Source organism: Ptychodera flava, chromosome 12 (assembly GCF_041260155.1).
Source record: "Ptychodera flava strain L36383 chromosome 12, AS_Pfla_20210202, whole genome shotgun sequence".
NCBI lineage: Eukaryota > Metazoa > Hemichordata > Enteropneusta > Ptychoderidae > Ptychodera > Ptychodera flava.
The window spans coordinates 21,011,887-21,037,892 of record NC_091939.1 but is presented as its reverse complement, the minus strand read 5'-3'; the positions used below and the strand labels follow the sequence as shown (position 1 = coordinate 21,037,892).

General features: G+C 36.9%; 1 protein-coding gene across 1 annotated transcript; it reads left to right on the top strand.

Annotated features, from left to right (window-relative positions):
* The first annotated feature begins 324 nt into the window (after window positions 1-324).
* LOC139145371 (uncharacterized) lies at window positions 325-26,006 on the top strand. The gene is made up of 27 exons (XM_070716494.1): window positions 325-570; window positions 1,055-1,340; window positions 1,716-1,845; window positions 2,198-2,455; window positions 2,844-3,047; window positions 3,274-3,448; window positions 3,623-3,780; window positions 3,987-4,109; window positions 4,415-4,670; window positions 4,894-5,085; window positions 5,549-5,712; window positions 6,356-6,534; window positions 7,116-7,245; window positions 8,527-8,728; window positions 9,473-9,648; window positions 9,814-9,997; window positions 10,126-10,296; window positions 10,772-11,003; window positions 11,581-11,660; window positions 15,511-15,636; window positions 15,900-16,050; window positions 16,862-17,007; window positions 17,611-17,702; window positions 18,086-19,201; window positions 22,769-22,986; window positions 23,843-24,017; window positions 24,738-26,006. Exons 1-27 carry the CDS (start codon window positions 333-335, stop codon window positions 24,873-24,875), a joined length of 5,700 nt encoding a protein of 1,899 aa, XP_070572595.1. The 5' UTR covers window positions 325-332; the 3' UTR covers window positions 24,876-26,006.

Here is a 26,006-nt window from a genome sequence, read left to right as displayed (position 1 = left end):
TAGCTCGGTTATTGAACCAATCTTTTTGAGATTGGGGATTTGGCCGAGCGGTTTTGTCTGTGGCTTTCTCCTCTAGGTGATTGGGTACCATACGTTGTGAGTTCGAAGCCGATTGAAACCATTGTATATTGTATATCCATTAAGTACTGATTTATGTCAGTACATGAAGATATCACACATACCACAAAACATGAGTTTGTCATAAAAACGTTTCTATAATTTTGATAATCTGTAAGAGTTGGTCCAGCATGTTGTGAGAATGTTATCATTTAAATTTTTGTAGAACTTCTTTCCAATCAAACTTGTTCTTCTTTCCAGTTCAAACATATGGAATGAATGATGAATTAAGTCTCAGCGATGGACAAACTTACTATTTGGTTGTCCGGGCAACCAATCTCCTCGGTTACTCCACATCTCTGAGATCAGATGGTATATCTATCAAGTTGGAGCCATTACTTCCTGGACATGTTAGAGACGGTGATGTGACTGGCTTTGACATCAACTACCAGCCATCTGTGACCATGCTGTCAGCCAATTGGGATGGATTTGGATTTGAAGGCCTCACTCCAGGTTAAAATTAACCACCTCTCGCTGAAATAAAATTCCTTATACTATTGTCATTGGTATTCAAAGCCATCTGTAACAAATGAAGTTTAGGATCTGAGCTGTGTTGTTTCAAATTACTACAATATTTGATGTGTATCATTAAACTATGGTTGTTTTGTGAAGTAAAATGGTTGTTGGCAAGTTGTACAAAGAGTATAACTGCTATCGGGCGAAATATACCCTAAAAAAGTTAACCTCATCTTAAGATGGCATTGCACTTAACCTAAACACGTTTCAAAGTAATATTTCTTATAAAAGATGACTTTAAAAACCCCTATACTTTATATTTTCAAAAAGTAGATAATCTTAAGTTGAGTATGGTAGCAATAGTTTACTCGAATTTTTTACAATTTTTATGTTTCTAATCAAAAGTTAATGAATGAAACCTGTCCATAAAAAATTCTAATTCCCCAAAATTTCTCACAAAAATCTCTTTCAAAATTTCCAGGTGATACAAGAAACCGAGAACAGCAAGTGATATCTCACTATGAAGTAGCCGCAGGAACTGACAGAAGATATCCTACAACACGTACTGACATACATCCATTTGTTGATGTTGGTCTGAACAAATCACACACATTCACTGATTTACTTCTTACTCCAAGATCAGTGACTTACTATATAACAGTGAAAGCCTACAGTGTGTCCACTGCCATGGTGGAACAGAGCTCCAATGGAATTCAAGTTGGATATGGTGGAAAAGCTGTGGCATTGGGTGAAATAACAGTGCCCAGGTTAGTATTGATAGAGGATAAATTGAGTTTTACCCGGGAGTATAGAAATAGTAAAAGCATAATAAATTCAGTAGATCAGACAATATATCAATTATGACAGGACTGGTAACCAGAATAACTGTACCAGATACAGGGTCCATACACTCCTGAAAGGTGCTGTACAGTCCATGAATTTTAAAGCCTCCATTGCAAGTCCTGGAAAATTAATTTCCTGGAAAATTGATGATAAACCTAAAATGTTCACAAAGGAACAGATGATTAGTTATGATTTTGGAAAACAATATGTTAACTGGCACATAAAATTTATATATTGTAAATTAAATGATATCTGTGAAATGATACTTTGGGCATAATGGTTTGTTCTCTGTCATCTAGATACGTCTCCTCAACCAGTAAAATGACGATTTCGTGGACAGGATTTGAGTTCACCATGCCGGTCATGTTTTATCAGTGGGGCCTTGGAACTCAAGAACACAACCTAAACACACTGACATGCAGTCAGTTGGTAAGTTTTGCAGCTAATGTCACATGACTTTGTTACTGCTTAAGTCAGTCATGGTGTATAAGTCAATTACGTGTACACGAACAACTCAGTTCCACACACTACACTCAGCATATTCCGTCATGCCATTTTATCTCATCAACTCATTGTCAATATTTCTTACGCCAACGCTTATCCCATAGATATACAGGAATCGTAAGTTATTTCTATGTTCGTGTTTCATACAAGATATGCAACAAATTAAGTAGTTTTTTCATCAGATTTGAATTTATTGGTAGATCATTATATTTTATTTATGTATCAGGAGCTGTGCTGGTTATGTTTTTGATTTAAATATTTTTATTTTTGTTTTTAGCAAAATTTCAATCAAGACGTAACTGTCAAGGGCAATCCTGAATATTCACACCTGTTTGACAAGCATGAATTGACCAATCTAAAGAAAGATACCATGGTCATTGCCGATAAACTTGACCTTGAAGATGGGCATACCTACAAAGTGGTTGTCATGGCAACAGATGAGGCAGCTGAATGCTCCTTGACAACCGCATCCGTCACCGTGGACACAACTCCACCAGAGGAGGGAGTTTTACAAATTGGTGCCTTTTTGAACACTGTAAGTGAGATGTGTGCCTGTGTGATATGTCGACTATACTGGAAGAAACATTGTTCTTTTCAATTCAAAATTCATGGAGAAAAATTCAATCAAGGAAAGAGCTCTTCAATGAGAGTAGATTTCCGTCTTCATCTAAGTCAGAGTCAATTTATTTGAAATTCAAGTACAAATACCCATAATTCTCATATGTTATTGTTAAATTTGATTACACATACCATGAAAAAAAATTTCCAATCAGTAAATAGCTAATGCAACTTTTCACTACCCAGTTTGAGTAAAGTCCTCTAGCTGTTTCTTTTACCTTATATTGTTTATGAATTTGTATGCATGACATGAATAAAGTTATATACGTCTTATTTTCATGCAATACCTGTATTGCACAATGCAGGGTTTAATGTACACTGACAAGACAGATGAATTACCGGTTTCCTGGCATGGTTACCATGATGACGTCAGTGGTATCAAACACTATGACATTGCGCTGTATGAAGGAAGTTCATGTCAGGATGGCTCTGACGTTAATCAGGTCCAAGATTTCATTCAAGTTTTTGCCAACGATACTGACTACACATTGTTGGATTTAGAGCTGAAGGTAAGCATGATTACCTCTTACTTCATCGTTTCATAAGACATAGTATTTTAACAAGATGGAAGTTTCGCAAGTCCCAAAAAACTGCCTCAGTCAAGTAATATTTCTGAGAAATTATTTTCTTTTGCATAAATTTGATCATTTAAATGTGTGGTGTCAAACTAACACTCCAGAGTAAGTTCTCACAATGTTACTTACCAGACCAACGAGTGTTATCTTTGTGTTTCAGGTTGATGTTCCATACTATGTACATCTGAAGGTGACCAACAATGCTGACTTGTCAGTAACCACGGTGTCACCACCAGTATTGGTAGATTTAATGGACCCTGTCAGTGGCAGTGTCAAAGATGGTGACAACTACAAAACTGATAGAATGTATCAGAGTTCTACGTCTTCAATGCAAGGTATGATTTCCATTCAGAGAAAGTCACTCTGTAGAAAGAAAAATTTATGAAGATATGTGGTTCTGTGAAAACCTATCAATAAATCTTATGCATAGCTTCTTTGAAATAATGATTCTCTGTTAAATCAAGAAACAAGATCAATTTTTAGGCAGATATTTTGCTTTTTCTTGCCAGGTGTTTTTATTCACCTGCCAAACCCAGATGTTGAAGCATGTCCAAGAAGAGCATTCTTGACAGGTGAGGAACCTAGTGGTTCTGATTGGTCAACAGTTGTTGACAAAGGCATGTGGTCCATCCAATCAGAGCAAAGGATTCAGTTTGCTTCAGATAAGGTAAAACAGTTTTCCAGGCATTTTATGTTACTTTGAATGAGTCTGCATTTTGATACTGCTGATATCAATTTAAAATAAGTTCAAAAAGAACACTGAAGTCATAATGTCTAGGTTTGTTAGCTGCATAAAATTGGCAAATGTGGTAAGTCTTCTGGTCATTTGAAAGATGGGATCATGTCTTTTGTGTGATCTTTCCTTGTAAAAAGGTGACTCATTCTTCAGAAGATGGTCTGACAATAACCATGACAAGAGATGTGAAAGAAGAAAGAATGAACTCTGGTGCCTATTACTACACAGAGCCAGACATTACTGAAGGTGGAAAATATCAGGTATGATGACCTTTGTCAATTATTGTCGCACTTATCATTGAAAAGCACATATCAGTTTACCTCATTATGAACTGCACTGAAAATAATCAACGTCACTGATTTGAAATATCCGATAACAAATATTAAAGCAGGACAATAAATAATCCATAGATTGTTCCAGTTTCATCCATGATTTCCTTTCTGCTGTCAAGGAATGGCATGTCAGGTTAAAAATAGCAAGAAAATGAAACAAAACCTAGTAATATGTAATGGCTGTGATTCAGTGATGCAGAGTTTTCATTAACCCTATAAATTTTTCAAAACAGGTTGAAATACTTGCTGCTGGTAGTGATGTTCACGCAGTCACAAGTTTGGTGATGTGGGATGGTCCAGCTGGAGTTGTCGGTGATTTTGAAGCACCGCTTGGAGAGAAAACCTGGGAAGACAGTGTGATAGAAAGAGAGACATGTAGCTGTTGTACAGTACAGAGTGAAACATCAACAGGGAACAGTGGAAACTTGTTGGCTACAGCTGCAACTGAAATTACTGGCACAGAGTCAATAACAGTCACAATGCCAGAAGGTAATTCAATAAAAAAGGAATATGGCTTTTCAAAATTTGCATTGGTTTGCCAATCAAAAGAGGATATGTCTTCTTTTTATGCTCTATTAAAATACAAATCATCCAAGCTTTTTCAATTACTAAAATTTGATCTTTCTGTTCATAAAATATGTTAAGTTTCAGAGAAGTGTTCTACAAGTTCATTTCGTTGCATATTGTGTTTGATTTCTTCCTTCTTGCCCAGAATGTGATTGTAACTGCACAGAGTATTTCATGAAGACATCCCAGACAACAAATATCCCACCAACTGGACCAGAGACCACCACAAGGGACCGTGGCAAGGTTATAGAAGACGAACTCCCTGGCAAAACTTACACTGGTGATGAAACTATGAAGATGTATGCCTTCAACTCATTGGGTCTTCAACTTCATTCAGGTATGGTGAGATGGTCCATAAGCATTAACTTCCATGCTACGTGCTCCTTGAATGTCACTTTAGCCTGATGGTAGAAGTCTTTACTCCCAATGTGATTCATTTACGAAATTATACCAGCTTGAAAAACAATTAAAGGGTTACACTTCAAAAGGTCACAATTATGGCCCACTCCTCCCGTCATATGGCCGCAGTCAATTTTCAAAATACCATTACTATCACAGTACGGTAAGAATTATTTTCTTTCAAAGATTACATCTTTTGCTGTTGTATTCACAGTGTTCTTTTTCATACTTTTAGTGACTCCTAATGCTTTGTTTTTCACATGTACATGCACTGACTTGCATGAGTTTTGTTTGCATGAGTTTGACGCAGAGGATGTTTGTTAGATACTTGCGGGCAATCATCAACTCATGAACACAGCATTCTCAGCACAACCACTGAGTGTTCTTTTGTTTGTCTGCAGGTGTTGACATTGACAATGAAATCAAACACTTTGCTGTTCTGTGGAGCAGACGTGAAAATGACACATTTGAACCAAAATACGAGATTGTGGAGTTGTCATTTGATCCGTCAGTAACCTGGCATACATACACTCTGCAAGTTACCATAGATGAAGTGAGCTCACAGGTAAGCAACTAACAGGCCATATATGGCAAAAAATGTAGTTACACAATTTTGTTTTTTCAGAAACAGGCAATGTAGCTATTTTTGGAAAGAAAAAGGTTACTGTACAGCAAGCAATTTCAGGTAGGTGGGTAGATAGTTTCTTTCTTGCATCAGGCAATGTTGGCAAGGTAGTGAATTTGACTCTTTTTTGACTTGAAGAGTACTAGGACCTTTTGTGATCAGAAGAGGGGCCCCATAGGGATTTCCCTTGCGTGAAATAGGTGGAGAAGAGGTGAGTGAGTGGAAAGTTAGTGGGCAAGAGAGTAAATTATCAAAACATGGCCAGATGACTGTTAGGAATAGTCACTTTCCCTTTCACATTTTAATGTTTTGGGAATTACCTTTGCAGTTATAACTATTAGTATATTTTTGTAAAACATACCTCTTACAATTTTTTTGAAATCAACCTTTTGTCTGCCTCTTATTTTCTTAGTAATATTTTCATTTTTAACAAACTTGTAGATGCAAATATTGGGTGCCGTAGGTTGCGAGTGCAAATTCGATCAACAATATATTGAATTGAACTGTAAGGAGCCAGAGTACCATCAGACTTTTGCTTTCTATAAACTGTATGTCTGTATATTCATAATTTCTTTATTTTCAGGATGAATGGACAGTGGAGTTGTTTATTGATGATAAAGCAGTGGCATATATTTCCAATATCTATCATCTCAGTGAATCTACCCAGCTAGTAATGTCTGTTTGGAATAGATTAGACTTTGTGCCAGAAATTACAGATGTTTTCAATCCACAAACAGCAAGTGCTTCATTTAAATATCTCCGGTAAGGGGTTAAAGCATTGTGTTTTGTCATGGGTTTGAGAGGGAGAGAGTGAATAATTCATGGTTTGCCAGTGTCAATCTTATAATAGTTTACACAATATTTTTGGACCGTATTTCTGTGAGGTTGGAAACATCAGTACACATTTCAGAAAGCTTTGCAATATTTCTGCTTTGCTAGGTTCCCCTGTGACTGCATTAATGTGATGAGGACACCTTGTAAAATGAACTTTGAACTCCTCTAACATTTACCTGCATACTGCACTTGACAAAAACACCAGTACTGTTTTCTCAGGGATTTTATCAGTCAAGTCATCGCATAGAGAACAAATCTTGCTGCCAGTGTCTCCTCAAAAATTTCCACGCAACTCCAACCATTTAATGGAAGGCTAATGGAAAATGTGAATCCTGTCAAGTAGCTATCCTTCAGTCTATGGCTGCATTTTGTAATTTATCTGTGATAGGTCACACAAGCATCATATTACTTTGCACTCTTAGCTCTTTGCATTAGGAAAGTTTCTATACAAAAGGTTGAACTTTTGAAGGTCAAGCTTTTTGTGAGATTTTTATCACTCTCCTCCTCAGGTTGCCACCATCAGCCAATAATCTCTGTCGCTATGGTGATCCGTTCCGTGGTGGTGACAATGCGATAGAGGCATTCCTTGTAGGAGTTGGTTCAGAGAGGTTGCTGGATGATGTGGTTCCTTTCACACAGGTAAGATGACATATGTGTTACATACTCTCATTTGTTCATCTATTAATAGAAGCAGTTCTATGTAGATGGATTAGATGAGTCTGATGTAAATGCAGTTGTTGATCCCTCGCAAAATGTCATTTCCTATAGATAATTAAAATTCCAATTGGTGAAATCCCATTCCAGAAGGCTTCTTTATGCATAAATTGTTCCATTGAAACACCAAGCACTAGTCTGCTTGGGGACTTATAGGTTTGGTCATGTCTGTGCGTGTGTGCGTCCGTGTGTGTGTGCGTGCGTCCATGCGTCCGTGCGTTCACGCAGATATCTCAGAGATGCCTTTAGCGATTTCATTCAAACTTGGTACAAGGATTACTTCATATGTCATACAGATGCACATTGATTTGTTTTGTAATACGATCCAATATGGCTGCCAGGCGGCCATTTTATTACAATTTTTTCATGTACAGAGCAATAACTCAGGCATGTTTCAACTGATTTTATTCAAAGTTGATACAAGGACATTGACCAATGTCATAGATATGCACTTCAATTTTTTGGTGATACGATCCAATATGGCCGCCGTGCGGCCATTTTGTTATGATTTTTTCATGTACAGAGCCATAACTCAGGCATATCTCAACCGATTTTAATCAAAGTTGGTACAAGGACATTGACCTAAGTCATACATATGCACATTGATTTGTTTTGTGATACGATCCAATATGGCCACCATGTGCCCATTTTATTACGATTTTTTCATGTCCTGAACTACAACTCAGACATGTATCAAGCGAATTTATTCAAAAGTATTTTATCACAGACCTAATGAAGAGGACTCTATCCTCTCTGAGGACCTGTAATCAAAGTACCTATTAACAAGTGGGGACTGTGTCATCAACGATGACTTGTTTAAAGGTATACTGTCACCTGTTCCAATTTTGCCAATTACCATGGAAATTGAAAATCTAACCAATCACAGATTTTAAGTGGATGGCTGCTTTCTAAAAAAAGGGCCCTCACATGGGCATTTTGTATATATTGGCATATTTAGATTACAGGTGACTGTATACCTTTAAGGGAAGATATTTCTTAACAGACAGCACATGGGAAGCGTACTCTTGTAGTATTGTTATTGAAAAGGCTTGGTTCCATACACAGTTCATGGTAAAAAGGAAAATCATAAATAGACTATATCAAAGTACTCAGTACATATAATGCTGTCGCAGGAAGGGCGTGTGTCAACTAGTTGTATTTTCAGTGCATTTCAGCTCTGAAATTGGCTTTTGTCTCCTCATACAGGTTGATCATACAGGTCCATGTGTACCTTGTGTCAAACCATGTGACGTGTTCAACTGCCAGACAAGCTGTTCTGATACGAAGACATCACTCTACCACATTGAACTCAATGATTTAGACTTACAACCTGAGAGGATTGAGGAAGAAGATGGAGTCAACACAACTGTGCCTGCCACATACTACTTGACTATCAAAGCCATCACAGGTTTGTGTACATCTGATGTCATATTACTTGTGTAGTTTTTCACGTGTATGCTGAGCGCGTGATTTTGAATTTTAGGTGTCATGACACATCATCTGAAAGTCCCTATTGAGTGCTCTTGAAGTTTCCATGAACACTTTTTCCCCCAAAAGAAACTTGACACTTATCAAGACATTTCTAAGTCATTATTTTGATATAGTCCTCCGCATTGAATTGTGATAAAAAAAAGGACTATTGCAGAAACATTGTCACTGAACTAGTGGAAAAATTGTCTGGGAAGCTTCGTGGTCAAAGTTTGATTCCTATTATAATATTTTGAAAAGATAAATGTGAATGTTTACTAAAACAAGTAAATTATACTTTCAACAAATATTCATGCCTTTTATCCAGAATTTTTCACATCGTGTTAAAAGAAACTGAGCACAAAAACAGGCCCTATCTATAGATCTGATCTTGTGGAGTTAGCAAACTCAGTTCATATCACTACCACCATGGACTGTATGTTGATTACTCGATCCCATGATCATTGTACATTTTATCTGTCCTGCTGACATTAAGTGAATGTGTAAAAGATAGAGTAAAAAGTATGTAGAATGTGAACTAAATACTTTCCTTCATAGAATTTCTATTAAAAACAAGATGTCATCTTACTGTACTATAATGGTAATTCTCTGAAGGAAAGTATTTAGTTCACATTCTACTGAAGTACAGTAAGATGACATCCTGTTTATAATAATTCCCATAAAGGGTCTGGAAGGTCAGCAGTGAAGTCATCCAATGGTGTGATGGTTGATGTCACTCCTCCAATTATTGAAGATATCTACCATGTAGATGTGGATTGGTCAGAAACAGAACCCACAGAATTTCAAAGTAGCAACAGTACCATTGCTGTTAACTGGGATGGTTATGATATTGGTAGTCAGGTAAGTACTGTGACAATTATAATTTTTTTTCTTGTTTGATCATTTATTGCTGCAATCTATGAGATCATTATACAAATATTACAATCATTAAAGAGTATCTACTTGGAAATGTATTCATCAGCATGTAGGCCTAGTTTTTTTCTCTCATGAAATTTTATATTCCAGATCAAAGAATATCTGTGGGCAATAGGAACCACACCAAATGGGACTGACATACAAGATTTCACATCAGTGGGTCTGCAGACATCTGCAACAAGAAATGGTCTATCGCTGGAAGGCAGAACGGTCTACTTTGTTACTTTAAAAGCAATCAACAATGCTGGCCTGTCAACAACAATAATATCATCAGGTTTGTATTTTTACTTCTTTAATAAAATTCAAAAATTAAGGGGAAAAAATGCTTTTTTCATATTCATCAATGTCAGTTCTGTTTGAATAATTCTGTACTCAAGCTTGATTGTCTTTTCATCTTCATAGGTGTGACTGTTGTGCTGAAGGCACCAGACACATCCAACTCGAGCAGTTCATCCATCTGTAATGGAGTCAATGTTGATGCCAGTGTATCGGGCGTTGATCTGTGTTCCGATCAGACTTCAGTTGGATTGATGTGGGAAGCAGTTGAAGGAGATGATTTAGTGGATCAATATTGTAAGTTTCTTATAATGAACATTTTCTGTGAGTGTAATGTTTTAAAAGTTCACCTAACCTCAGTGTCATCTGGCTGGGAAAATTTCCTATAGTTTGATGATAGGTAACATGGTACTACTGTACCAAAAAATGGTAAATATCTTAATTGCTCAAAGTTGACACCAGTTCTTTTCTCAATGTTTGTGTCTGAAACAGGAGTAATTAAGCACAACACAACAAAACAAAACACAGCAAACACTGTGAAATGGTGTCAGATGAACATGGGCAGTAGTCTATTGACATGAATAAAAAAATTTGAGATATTCTATGAAACTTTGTCATTTTCATTTTCACCAAATTCTTGACTAAGTGCTCTTTGTCATGCAAATTTTCATACATTGAATGAACAAATATAACTCATCCTTTGTTTGCTCTGAAAATTACCATGACATCAATTTATTCACGAATTAAACTAATCAGTAACATCTGTCCATAGATTACAGCGTCAGTTCATCCTATGATGGCCCTCAGGATGTCATTGCTGATGTGCTGGTTGGAATCAATGCATCGGGGTCTGCCGGTGTCAAAGACGGATATCTGGTCATTGATGATATTCCATCAGCTAACTTGTCAGCATTGAAACCACAGGATGAAGAAGAGTATCAGGAGAGACTCGAGAATGGAGAGGAGGAAATATACACCAATAAATTCCTCATGGAGCCAGGGAGGTAGGGATTTACACATATTTGTCACAAAACCTAAAGATCATGAAATCACAGTTACTTGGAAATTCACAATTTTTGTTAAAAGTACTGTTTTGTGTAGACCAGTAGCCTTAAGGTATCCAAGGGCAATTATGTATATTTGGTCATTGTGTATCTGCATATACATCAAGTCTACACCTGTCTTCAATCATTTGTTCCGTATCAGCAAGAAGATTGGGCCCTGTGCTATTCAGCTTCATCAAAATTTGAATATAAGTCAATAATTCACATCATTCAATAGATACCCATTTCACTTAAGTTTTAGCATACCAATATAACTTTGCATATCTTAATAGCTACAAGTGTAAGTAAGGTGTGGTCCGAGTGCTGTTGTTATACCCAGATGTCGCATGTCTAATACTTAATGCACAAATGTGCAAGATTTTCTGTATTTTTCCACATTGGAAAGATATTCATCAATAAATGAGTGGCCATTTTCGCTGTGTATAAACACTGAATAATCCCATTGACATTTGTTGAAGATATCAAGCTTCAAACTGAAGACCAGTACCAACTAACAATCAATTGACTTCTCTTTCAGGATTTTGTATTCACATGTGACAGCCTGCAACAAAGGACACAAATGCACCCCGTATAAAGTCATCCAGACACTCATCATACGTGAGTAACATATTCATAGTAGTTCATAATAATTCATCATAGCCATAACAGTGAAGATAACATGTGGAGTTTATATTTTTGCCTTCACAAAGACGATTATTACTGTTACATGTCTTCCATTGAAACAGTGGATTATTAGTCCCCACGGACACCGTCCGGGGGAACTTATAGGTTTGGTCATGTCAGTCCGTCCGTCCGTGCGTCCGTCCGTCCGTTCACGCAGATATCTCAGACATGCTAAGGTCAATTTCTTTCAAACTTTGCACAAGGATAGTACCCTACCCCATACAGATGCACGTCGATCTTTTTCACAATGCGATCAAATTTGGCCGTGTTAGAGGACTTTTTAGTTTTCACCTCCATAGACTTCCATGTATAAGAGTCTCAATAGACTCCCATGTATAAGGCAGTCCATAGACTCCCATGTATAAGGCAGTCCATAGACTCCCATGTATAAGGCCAAGAAAAATAAAAATTTAGTTTCTCATCGTATTCATATTGCAAAAAGGATGCAGTGACACAGTTTTTAGTCCCCACGGATGAAGTCCAGGGGGCTAATAGATTGGGTCATGTCGGTCCATGAGTCCATCCGTTCACACAAATATCTCAGATATTTTGACAAAATGTCACGTGATCTTGGTGACCTTTGACCTCAGATATATATATTTGTCCATAACTCAGTAAGGGATGGACCATTAGACCTTGGGAGGGGGGGTGGTCACGATGAAATTGTGAAAAATTTTTTTTTACTATTGTAAATTTCTGAAATTTTTTTTTTCCAATTGAGATTAGCTGTGCAAATTTTTTTTTTCAGAGTAAATTTTCAGATTTATATTTTTTTTTTAGTTTGTCGTGGTCTGAAGATAAAGAGGGCAAAGATGTGGTGCCAAGCACCACAAGCGGTCAGGGGGGGGGGGGGGGGGGGGGGGAGGTCAGGAGAGGGGTGTCCCCTGCTGCTGTTGGAGCTTTTTGAAAAATAGAGATTAAAATGGTGTTATTTGGTGGCACTTGGGGAGTATTTTTGTGGGGGATGGTCAGGAGGGGGTGTCCCCCTCCTGCCGTTGGAGCTTTTGAAAAATAGAGATTAAAATGGTGTTATTTGGTGGCACTTGGGGAGTATTTTTGTGGGGGATGGTCAGGAGGGGGTGTCCCCCTCCTGCCGTTGGAGCTTTTGAAAAATAGAGATTAAAATGGTGTTATTTGGTGGCACTTGGGGAGTATTTTTGTGGGGGATGGTCAGGAGGGGGTGTCCCCTCCTGCTGTTGGAGCTTTTGAAAATGGAGATTAAAATGGTGTTATTTGGTGGCACTTGGGGAGTATTTTTGCGGGGGGAGGTCAGGAGGGGGTGTCCCCCCTCCTGCTGTTGGACCTTTTGAAAAATAGAGAAAAAATGGTGTTATTTGGTGGCACTTTGGGAGCATTTTTTTCGGATTACACGTCTTCCTCTGAAACATGGTCTTCTTGCTCCTCAGTAGCTTCCTATAGTTTTGAAAATTGACCATTTTGGTTTCCTGGCTCCCTTTCTACTGCGTGGTGAAATGCCTACATTCACCCCGCCAAACATCATGCATATCTCATGATTTACAATTGATTTTGACAAGCTGAGAAGCTAAAATAATATAGTTAAATTTGCATATTTGTGTTTTTAGAGCAATTGTTGCCCTTTTTTGATCAAAACATCTATTTCTCTGTAGCAGCATGTCCAAATTGATTGAATGTGTATAGATGTGTTGAAATTTCAATATTTGTCTTTTTAGGGCAATTTATGCCATTCATGGTCAAAAAAATCTGTATTCTCTGAAAGGGCTTGTCCAATTTCTTTGAAATTTGCTACACAAAAACGATTATTCATGCAGTATTCAGTATTTGCTATCAAGAAACTTTCAAAGTTCAACCCTTTTGTGTGTTTTTGTGTTGGGATTTGTTGAATAGATGGCATTCTACGTAGTGTATTGTTGAATGTTAAAATTTGTGTTGCTGTTGTTTTTTGAGGCTGTTTTTTGAGAAAAAAGAATTGAAAATGCCTTTTTAAAAGCAAAATAATACATAATGACTTGATATGTTGTTTAATCATTATTGATGTGTTTCTACTTGTTCACCCATTCTTGCATTCATCATTGCAATAAAATGCTGTGAAAAAAATGAAACTGATGTGGCCTGCATCTGTTTACCTTGATCTTAAAAGGCAAATACAACTTTCTGTCTTGACAACCATACCATAGTTTCAATGTTTTACCTAGTGTACCTGCTTGGTTTGTACGCAGGAAACAAGTAGAAAACAGGCTCTGTAATTTCATAATTTTGAGTGATCAGAATACAAAAGTCCTGAAAAGATAAGATAATCACAACTTCCAGTATAAGGGATACAGTCACTCTAAATGTATAAATTAAAATTAAAAATGTGCCGGGTGGATGTACTAAAAATACAGAAAGTTGCTTTCTGTCGGTAAAATCTAAAAAAAATTCAAAATTTTAAAGACTTTTGCAGATTTTTTTTTTTACGCCTTTGTCTTCTTATTTATTTTTTTTTTATTTTGCAAACTAGTTTGAAGATTTTTTTTTTCCTAACTTTCTGCTCTGAAAATTTTTTTTTTCTGTTTTTGACCACCCCCCCCTCCCAAGATCTAATGGTCCGTCCCTAACCACAAGTGCTACACCCTTCATATATGGTATGATGGGACAGCTTATGACGCCACATATTGTACCTCATTAATTATGTGCATATCTAATTTTGAGCAAGTCAATAGAGCTAGAGGTCTGATTTTTGGTATATAGGGATAACTTAGCAATACAATTTTTTTGACAAAATGTCACATGACCTCGGTGACCTTTGACCTCAAATATACATATTTGTCCATAACTCAGTAACCACAAGTGGTACACCCTTCATATATGGTATGATGGGAGACCTTATGATGCTTCAAACTGTAACTCATTAATTATGCGTATATCTAATTCTGAGCAAGCCCATAGAGCTTGATGTCTGATTTTTGGTATATAGGGATAACTATAGGATAGAAATTTTTTGACCAAATGTCATGTGACCTCGATGACCTTTGACCGGAAATATACATTTATGTCGATAAATACATAACCACAAGTGCTATGTCCTTTATATTTAGTAGGGTGGGAGACCTTATGACAACACATGCTTTACCTCATTAATTATGCACACATCTAATTCTAGGCAAGCGAATAGAGCTAGCGGTCTGATTTTTGGCATATAGGGATTAATTTGCAATACAATTTTTTTCAAAATGTCACGTGACCTTATGACCTTTGACCTTGATTATACATATATATGCATAACTCAGTAACCACAAGTTCTATACCCTCCAATTCTGATAGGATATTAGACCTTAAGATGTCACATCTTGTACCTCATTATTATGTGCATTTGTATTTCTTGGCTGGCCAATACAGCTAGAGGTGTGATCTTTTTTCCCGATTTAGAACCATAACTTAGACATGCCTCATGTGTTTCAAATTGGGAACAACGACATAGACCTATGTGCCCATAGATCTCAACATATACACTCCAGGGATACTTCTTAATGACCACATTTCCCTGCCCCATCAAGACTAATACTCCTATTACAAGTGGGGACTATGTCATTGTCAATGACTTATTTATCTTAGTCAAGAACTGGAAACCAAAAATTAGTTTCTGAAAATAGATAGTAATTGCTCAACTGAAGCATTACCTGTTAACATCTTGTCTGAACTGTTTAACTTACCCATCAGCACTAAAAATTCACCAGTACTACTTTTCCTGCAACAACACCATAAACAGAGGTCTCAATCTGCATTTATGTAAGCACATATCAAATTCATTACTTTTTACTTGCAGGTGACAATGATAAAATCGCAAGCACAGAGCTCACTGGTGGTCGGGACAAACTAAAAGTTGAATTGTTCAAAGATGATGTACATGAAGAACAGAACAAAGCATCTGTTGTCATAGAAACAACCTCAGGTATTTGTCCTAACAGGCAGACATATTCATTATGTCTCTTTGATAGCACTGTACAATTTATTCAAATACAGAAATTTTATTTACTTGTAATTTTAGACAATCTGAATAAAAGCAGTGTTGAGAAATTTTATCAAAATTTGTCTGAAGCCAATCAAATCTCTGCTATCTGAATGGCTGAGAATTTGATTTCATTGCTAAATAATATGGAGGTCCATAAACAAGTAAGCGGATCAGTAGAATTTATGGTGACTTTTGAATTGCAGGTCAAGCTGAGGGCACTGCATTAGCTGCTGGCATGTTGTCAGATGAAGATTTGGAAGAGGAGTACACATCAGATGCCACAGTAGAGTTCAAACCATTTGTTGTCAATCTGAAATACACATCTCATTTAACAAGCAGGATACTTAGACACAGGTAATCTCTTTATTCTATAATTGTATGTTTTTAATATAATCTTGTATATAATCTTGTATATAACCAAAATAAACTGATGTGGCCTTCTGGTAGATATATCTTTTACTTCAAGAGAGTGTAGTACTTCCTTTTAAAGTTAGGATGAGCCATTGGGACAGATATTTCAGACTCAAATTTTAAAATACTTTTCTGATCTGTTGCTTCTGTGGGCTCATTTCTGAAGCTCAGTAAACTTTCACAATCTTATTTTTGTTTCAATCGAAAATTTAATTTTTTCTTATAGAGTTAACACAGGCATTGTGACCATTTTAAATTTCAAATATTGGTAAATTTAAAGTTATTTGTGTCTGTAGTACCATAATTGAAAAGGTGACCTCTGATTTTAATTCTTGATTTTGAAAGAGAACGGTTGAAAGTTTCCTTGAAGAAATTTTGGGCAAAAGGTAAAATCTTTCAGTGTTGAGCCTCATACTTCTAAAAGTAAATTACAAAATACTTTATCCAGAGCCTTTTAAAAGAAAAATTCATGTAGTCCATTGATAGAAATGTAAATTTCTGTAAGTCTGTAATACCTTTTATATTGAATCTAAAAATCACTGCATTATGCAATGCCAGGGTCCTAGAAAGATGAAAGCTTCTAAATCTCAAGAGTTAGCATGCAACACAAGCATTTTACAACCATTTTGCAGTTACATTAAGTAACAAACCTGTAACTGCAAACAGTGCTGTTTTCATGTCAAGGTTGATATGAAATGGCATTAAATGGCATCTTCCAGATGTCATGACTGATTCCATAACTCTTTACTTCCAGGATACACAAGTTTCTGGATTCCAATTTCTACCTGACATCTCTGAACAGAGAGGCGGTCATAAGTGGGAAAATCACCATAACTGCAGCTTTCAATATGTCTGACTATGCAGCTGATGCTTTACCAAGACTGCTCTATTGGAATCCAGGTATGGAAGTAGACCAGTTTAGCAATATGGCTTAGATGGTAAGCCTCACTGGAAAGATTAAAAGTCTAACTTCAGGTACTGGGAAAAGTAGCAACTTTTTCGGCAAAATCAAACACTATACATACACAAGGTTCATGTCAATCAAATGAAAGAAAGAAAGTAAGGATCTACCTTAAAGTCACACATATAATCAAGAAAAATTTTTAATATGTTTTTTAAAACAGTACTTATCAGGCATAAAATGTGAAAGCCTTTTCTTCTGACTAAATGATCTTCACAGTGTGCAATTAAATAATCAAACTTTATGTTCCATGCTGGTGTCTTAAGTATACTGGTAGGTTTGTTCTAAAGTATGCAGCAAAAATTTGTGTTAACGTCACAGATTTCGGTAATGTTGCCATGTAAAGAACTTGACATACACACTCGAAAGGCAGAATTCTTTTGATTAACTTGAAGCAGAATAAGGGCTGTATGACCTGCATTGTGGATGTTTCCCAAGCCAAATGAAACTGGCACTTTTGAAACAAATGGTCCTTATCGGTAGACAAAGCAAAGCATGATGGTAGGGCTCATTAATCTGGTCAACTTATTATTACTTTTCAGAGTTGGGTGAGTGGCACGATTCCAGTCATTCATGTGAAGACACTTATGACCAATACAATTATGACCTTGAAGCAGCTACTCTTACTGTGCAGGTAAGAAAAGTTACAGCTTCTGGCCTTTTTATCAGATGTGTCTGAACACTTTTGTTTGTTTACATTGGATTATTTCTTCTTTTCATCGTTTGTACTTTCTTTCTCTTTAGAATTGTTACCATTATTCATTGTAATGTTATCTGCTTAACTGTCTGGTCAACATACTTCTTTTATAATTATTTGTGACCAAATACTGATGAACTATCTTTGTCTGGGCAGGATGACCATTTTCCTATTTTGAATATATTGTTGTTCGTATTTCCTTTAACTTTTCTAATGTCCCTGAATGGCCTTTCTTTCAGGAGTACAAACTATATTTCCCAATGTAAAATATCTCTTCTTTTGATGTTTGTATAGTTATTGCTTTTTTGCTTTTGTTTCAGGTGTGTTCTACTTCCATCTTGCCAGACCTGGCCAAAGTTTCTCCCAATGGAAGACGGGCAACTCCAGACCGGGGAGTGTTTACAGGGCCTACAGCGTTCAGTCTTGCAGCAGTTGACAATCAAATCCAGAACACACCGCCCCAGATTATATCTGATGACACAGTGTACATGAATGAGGACGGTGGAACCCTTCATTTCCAAATAAGAGCTTCAGATAACGAAGGTGATCAAATAGGTTTCCGTGAAGCGGACAACACATCCCTGCCGGATCCCCAGTTAGGATCTGCGACATTGGAATTGGATGGCACATTCACCTACAGACCTTGTCCTGACTGCTATGGGGAAGATAAATTCTATTTCATTGCATTTGAGATCAGGGGTGATGGAATTCCCTCGTTATCCACAGATGGTGTTCTGACAATTGTCATCCGTCCACAGAATGATCATCCAGAAGTTTTCTTTGAAGTTGATGGATGGAATCTCGTCAAGGATGACAGTTATGAGTTGGCGTTAACTCAGGAACAAAGACATAAACAGAACCAAGACTATGCCCCAATCATTGCAATGGTTGGTGCTTATGACGTCGACACAGAGGACACCTTGACCTTGTTATTTGAGAATCCTACAAAAGGCCAGTTGGAAATTGCTGAACAACAGCAAGACGTCACTTTCAAGATGCCTGATTGTTCAAAGGACAAACAGGACACCGTGACCGATTGGCCTCCGGAATCTGATTCAGAAATAATATTTCCCTGCAATATGACCAATCCATATGAAATCAGCCGGCAAAGCTGGGTAGTCAGCCACATCAGATATGTTCCAAATGAATTCTACTTTGGGGACGATGAATTCAAGATTGTCGCAGAAGACCAAGTCGGTGCCAGATCTGAAATTTTGGTTGTTACCATTCATATCATGGAGAACAAGTGTATCAATGGTTACTGCATTGGGCCAGAGTCAGATCCAGACTGTGAGGGCAGTGTTCGCAGTCAAGGATTTCATCAAGGTGGTTATAGCTGTAACTGTACAGCCGGATTTGTTGGTGAACATTGTGACATTGATTTCGATGAGTGTTCCTCTAACCCATGTCCAAGCAACTATACCTGTATCGATCAGGTAAGTGTAGGGGATTACTCAGGAGAACTAGGAGAACTTCGGCAAACAGGTCATGTAAATTATTAACTACCAAGATGTTAGATGTCATATTGTTTGATTTCCAAAGTGTTTATTGGTCAGTTGCAAATGCAATTTACCAGTTCATTAGTTTTATTTCAATCACAAATGTTAATTATTTACTGCTGAAGCAAAATGCCTTTTAGGAAGCATTTGGAGGGGCATTCATGCAGTTATGAAAAGAACCTGATATGGACAGCAGTTAACCTCCTGCTAATGCAAGTGAGCATATTTGACCAAATGTCTGGCTGTCTTTCTCACAAACACTCATCCCTTGTTGTAAAATGATACCATCTACATCACTCAGTAAATTTTGTTCAGGTGCCCATTCGCTAGAAGTGCCATTGCATGTCTTGTAAATTTGCCACGTTGGTGTTTTTTCTTTGCGGTATCTATCAACCCTCAGTCATGATGGACAGGATACCTTGTACCACTCCTGTTGTTCCCCAATATACGTGCCCAGCTAATCTATATATTGCTTATCAATTACCAGATGGTATACATTGTGTTGCATGAATTTTAAACTGCTGACAACTTCCTCAGTTTATTGTTTGTGAATCAAAATAGTTCAGAATTTTGGTTAGGAAGGTGGTATAGAATATGAAAGACATGAATGACAGCTTTTACAGTTCAAAATATTCATCGTACCAGCAAAACTTTTTTTTAGCTACTATAGACTATAGTCTATAGAAGCTATTGGGATGGGTATCCGTCCGGCGTCCGTCGTCAGTCTGTATGTATGTATGTATGTATGTATGTATGTATGTATGTGTGTATGTCCGTTTGTGAGGCGTCCGTCCACTCAAATATCTTGAGAACCACAGTACTTACTGATTTGATATTTCGTGTAGATGAAAAATATGATTTTGAGAAACTATTTTTTTTAATTTTTTGATATTGTTGAAAATAGGCAAATTAATGCCAAAAAAGGCGTTTTCGGTAAAAAATCTTCTTCTTCATAACCGCTAGTAAGACAGCTTTGTTATTTGGTAGACAGGTACCTAGGGATAACCCAACTTAGATTTGTTAAAATTGTGATGAAATATGCAAATCTGTATTTTTAAGGAATTTTTTTGTCATTTTTGGTCAAAATTTGACTTACATTGTATGTAATTTTTATACTGTATAAACCCTATCAGTTCAACCAGAAAAAAATAATTCATATGATTTAAAATAATTGAATTAATTAGGAAATCATCACAGTCAAAATAATTTTAGTGTGGAATTATCAGAAAGTTCAACTTTTTTTGACAGTTCATAGTGAAATGCTTACCATCTTGGAGGATCAAAACACGTAAAGGCAACTTTCCTGAATCCCAACTTTGATATCTTTCTTTCATGAATTTGACTTTGTTTGTACCGTCTATTTACTGTCTGTTCTGTGCTGTTTTGTGTCTATGTTTACAACTATTGTCTTACAAATTTTGACCTAGTGTTATTGGATTATGGATTGGTATGATTGCGATTATTTTTTTTTTGACATATTCTGAACCCTCATTTATTGTGCCTTGTATGTTATCTAATAGTTTGTCATGATAGGGTGGTAAAATAAATAGAGATAGAGAAAGTTCTAATTTCCATTTATGGTTGACTTGGTAAGGATAAAATAAAATTACTTTTTGAGGAAAAAATAGAGTGGTCAATTAAAAGAGTGGTCAAAGTAATAGGGTTTTTATGGTAAAGCTGGGCTGTAAGATTCCTCATGTGCTATTTATAGCAGTTATGCAATCTGTGTAAACAGTACAATGAAAGTGTTACATGATTCCTTATAATGCTTTTGATGACCTTGAACTTCTTAAGTTTCAAACATTTGTCTCTTCAGTGTGCTTTCTCTGAGTACCTACAGGCTCAACTTATTCAACAGAACTTACTTGCAATGTTAATTTGAAAGTTAAAATGTGCTTGGTTAATAGGATGACAATACTTATAAAGATAAGCAGCTTAAGACTCTTTATAACCTGACAGATATGCTGTTTTTTCATGACGTAAATCTTGATTTAAGCAAGTCTTGTTTACTTTAATTAGAATGTAATTAACTCTCGTTTATGAGCTACTATAGACTAATATAGTCTATAGAAGCTATTGGGATGGGTATCCGTCCGGGGTCCGTCGTCAGTCTGTCTGGATGTACCGTATGTATGTATGTATGTATGTATGTATGTATGTATGTATGTCCGTTTGTGAGGCGTCCGTCCACTCAAATATCTTTAGAACTGTAGTACTTACTGATTTGATATATGTTGTGTGGATAAGATATATGATTTTGAGAAACATTTTTTTTAATTTGTTGTCATTGTTGAAAATATGCAAATTAGCGCCAAAAAAGGCATTTTTGATAAAAAATCTTCTTCTTCATAACCACTGGTCAGACAGCTTTGTTATTGGTATACAGGTCCCTAGGGATAACCCAACTTAGATTTGTTAAAATTGTGATGAAATATGCAAGTCTGTAGTTTTACGGAATTTTTTTTTTCCATTTTTGGTCAGGCGATCCTGAAATGAGCTATCAAAGATATCCACCTTATTTATCAATACATGTGTCACATAACACAGCAGAGCTCTGTCGACTGTTGAGTCGCTTGTTTTTTTCAAAACCGCTGGTCAGACAGCTTTAATATTTGGTTTACAAGTCCTTAGGATGACCTTAGTGAGATAATTTCATACAGTCAGGAAATACTTAATTTTGTATCCATGTCTATAGTAGCTTCAGGGACTTTGGCCCTATGTTTTAAGTTTTTAGTTTCCAAGTTCAGAAGTAGATTCAGACACTGCATATTTGTGGATGCGTTTCAAGAATCTAACCAATTTGAAGGTTTTTGACACTCTTGAACATAACTTCAGCATGGAAAATATACACACTCTGTAGTTCTAATCGGCAGTATCCAGTCATCAGTATATACCAAATGAAGGGAAAAGTCTCACTTTTTTGAGCTTTTTCATGAATATTGTATGATATGAAAAGAAGTTTGTGTTGTTTGACTTGTTGAAGTATGCTGAAGTAACGGTCAACTGTACACAACCTCAACTCTGCTTGCAGACAGACAAGATTAAGCATTCAATGAAAAATTTTAGGGTCTGTACCAAAACTCAAGTTCAAACTTTCATATGTAAAACACTCACCGTACATGGCTGCAGATACACTGTTATGTAAATTTTGGACGTCATGCAAGCTTTTGTAATGAAATCTTAATTGGCTGTGCGTTTTATGGGGATAAAGACAGCAGCTTTCCCTTACATTTTGGCAATGTATATTAGTTCTAGGAAAGCAAAGCAAGTCGTAAGGCAAAAAGGAAAATCCATCTTGTCCTAGAGGGTCACAAGAAAATCATGTGTGTATTCAGCAAAGGGGTAATTCTTGACACTTTTGCAGTTATGTATAGTTGTCATTTTGTACTCTGACTTTATGCAAGTATCTTGATGTAGAAGAAAGAGGTCAAAATAGAGTGACTTTGCCCCTTCAATTATGGTCTACCTACATTAATGAATTCTACTGTTTTATTCAATGCACAGATCAATGGATACAATTGTTTGTGCACCAATGCCAAATGGCCCTGTGCCCAGGGATGGACCACAGCTGAAATTGTTGGAATTTCTCTGGGCCTTGCCTCAGCAATATGCATCATTGTTGTCATTGCATTGAAAGTGTACACCACAAAGAAGAAAGGAAAGCAGAATAAGAAGTCTGGGAAAGTTTCACCTTCATCAGATAGGTCAGTACCAAATATGAGGTAAGCTTTTCACTGAAAGCTTCTGTAGCAAAGTTGAACATACATCGAGGGAAATAAGGCGGGATTAACGTATGATCATGCGTTGACTGCATGGTCCATGATTCATGAATATCCTCCATTGATAATGAGTTATTATCTTCTGATTTTTATGCTAGACAATACTCAATATATTTTGTATGCGTAAAGGTTATATGGTCTCACTTCAAAGAATTAGATGCTAAATGATGCTACAGTCCAAACCATATTGTTTTCAGAATCATTGTGTAAAATACTGCTGCATGCAACATGTTCCAGTGGCCAACACGGCAAAACATTGTCTTCCATACGGTATGTTTAGGGGCCCTATAGGGCATGGGTAAATGCCTATAGGGCATGGGTAAATGCCCTATAGGGAATAAAAGTGCCCTATAGGGCATGGGTAAGTGCCCTATAGGGTATAATATTGCCCTATAGGGCATGGGTAAATGCCCTATAGGGAATAAAAGTGCCCTATAGGGCATGGGTAAGTGCCCTACAGGGTATAATATTGCCCTATAGGGCATGGATAAATGCCCTATAGGGAATAAAAGTGCCCTATAGGACATAGGTAAGTGCCCTACAGAGTATAATATTGCCCTATAGGGCATTGGTAAGTGTCCTACTGGGTATGATATTGCCCTATAGGGCATGGATAGGCATGGATAGGGTTGCCCTATAGGGCAAGCCTTGCCCTACTGGTACCCTACTGACGTCCTACAGGATTCAGTTCTGCCCTATAGGTTTTTTTGTAAGTGATTGTTTTCAGAATCTTTCATGACTTATCAAGTTGGAATTATCACTGAAAAGAGACTGTTCTTTGCTCTTTTCCCTGAAACAGGGGCACAGAAGAAGATGGTGGAATGCATTTTCCCAGGCCAGGATCGTTATGGTTTTCTGCAGGTAAACCAGACATGACTACACGTGAGATGAACACATACCAAAATCCTGTCTATGTAGCAACTGGTGCCGCTGACTTTGGTGACATGAAGTTTGAAGACTTCAATAAAGAAGAGGTAAGTAATTCAGTAAACTGTCAATCAGATTCAAACTCACAACGTATGGCACCTAGTCATCTAGCAAAGGCAACAGTCAAAACAGCTCTGCTTAATCCCCACCCTTAGAAAATTAAAAAAGATTGCAGTAAAAAATGATTGTACTAGGTCATGCAGGCTTTAATACTCTGAAGGCCTTGCTGTGACCTAAAGTGATTGGCATACTGGGATGCTAAAGGTCATGCCCATAATTGACTGAACTTGGTAGTTACTGAAAGCCACATGTTGAGATTGCCAAGTGACCATTCAGTGGTAATCCAAAAGTGAAAGGTTAATTCAAGTATAAAGTGTCTAGAGAAAGTCCATCTCATCATAGTGGAACGGTCTTTTAAGGTTATATGCATGCAATCATGCACAGCCTGACAGATTGACATGGAAACCATTTTGTAACCATTACATAATGGTCTTGCTTATGAAAATATGTGTGTCTCCTAAAGCATGAGTGGAGACTTGTTCAACAGGTGAAAAAATAAAGTGTACTGATAGTCCTGAGTGTATTGTATAAATCATATCTTGTTCCAGAGGGTCTGGAAGGAGGCGCCGCCCCCCGAACTTTTGTTTTTACTCAAGTTCTTCAGACAAGTCCTTCTTGACTTGAGAGGCTAACTAGTTTAATTTGTTTTGTAAATGAGCAGTCAGGAAAAAAACTAATGAACTAACTTCTTGATTTCTTTTCATCAGGAGACTGCCATGACTGATGTACAACCCTCACAGCTCCCACATGTTCCAGACTACCGGCATCAACAACCAGTACCGCCGCCTGACTACAAAAATGACAACGTGTATGGCATGTTTCCAACCCCAGACTATGATCACTAGGATCAAAGTCTGGATCCTAAGTACCCGTTGCAGCTCTTGACGATTTCTAATCATCACTTGATTTGATTTCATTCTATTTGTTCACTGCTATTCCTACAAGAAATTACTCCAACAGTGCAAAATCTCTCCGTGCCTAACCAAGGGTTAAACTTTACTTTCTTTACTTTACTTTATTGCTCAACAACACACTCAAGGAGTGTGGTAAGGCAAAATTTACAAAACTCAAAGATGCAGACTTCAACAAAAAGAGACCATGTCAATGATGATGAGAGAAGAACACCCTGAAGTATACCATGTTGTTCTGTATTCATTGTAAGGTAGATGAAGATGGATTTGGTTTCTGCAAAGATGGATTGTAGATAAATACATGTATTGTAGTAAATGCAAATATAAATCATTGCTGTAATGGCACATCTTGACCATACAGTAATTCTTTGGCGATATTTCCCTTGCTTTTCAAATAACCTTAAATCATGCTGATGTCAAGCAGCTGCACATGGTACTGAGATTCATACAGATATATTTGTCATGATGCTGTTGTTCACAGTGTGCTGCTTTTTAGCTCTTATATCTAATTGTGAATGTAAGTCTTGGATCTTAAGGAAATTATAATTTGAGTTTCAAAAGCAACAGTAACACTCCATTGAAGCATTGAACTTGGTACATGAACACCATTCCTAAAAACCATGATGTAAAACTATCAAAAGATGAGAATGAAAATTAGTTCACAAAGATATATCTCAAATCTAGATTTCTTAAGATTTTAACCAGCAAATTTGAATAGAATATACACAATCTAACTAGTGTTCATGATGTAGAAAGAATAAGACAAAATTTTTAGAAAACTTGATTACACCAGCCCCGCATGCCCAGTGCACCACTGAGAAGCTGGATGAGTCAAGTTGAATAGATCACCGTGGCCAAGAATCATACCTGCATATGGAGAAGTAAATACTTTGTGCTGAAGAAAGATTTCTAGTACCAAAGGCATGCTATCTGGTGTACAGGCCCACCAACTCATCCCAGAATCAGAGTTTTAAGTTCGTAAATTTCTAGGATTGATTTTGCCGCACCAATCATTACATTGTACTCAAGTTTGCTTGCCACAAATAAAATGAGTTTGCATGCATA

What these genes read in the sequence shown, in the direction of transcription:
- LOC139145371 (XM_070716494.1), top strand. Translation starts at nt 333, where the DNA reads ATGAATGATGAATTAAGTCTCAGCGATGGACAAACTTACTATTTGGTT. An exon ending in TGTTGGATTTAGAGCTGAAG is followed by an intron (nt 3,048 to 3,273) that starts GTAAGCATGATT and finishes TTTGTGTTTCAG; the next exon opens with GTTGATGTTCCATACTATGT. An exon ending in CAGCTACTCTTACTGTGCAG is followed by an intron (nt 17,703 to 18,085) that starts GTAAGAAAAGTT and finishes CTTTTGTTTCAG; the next exon opens with GTGTGTTCTACTTCCATCTT.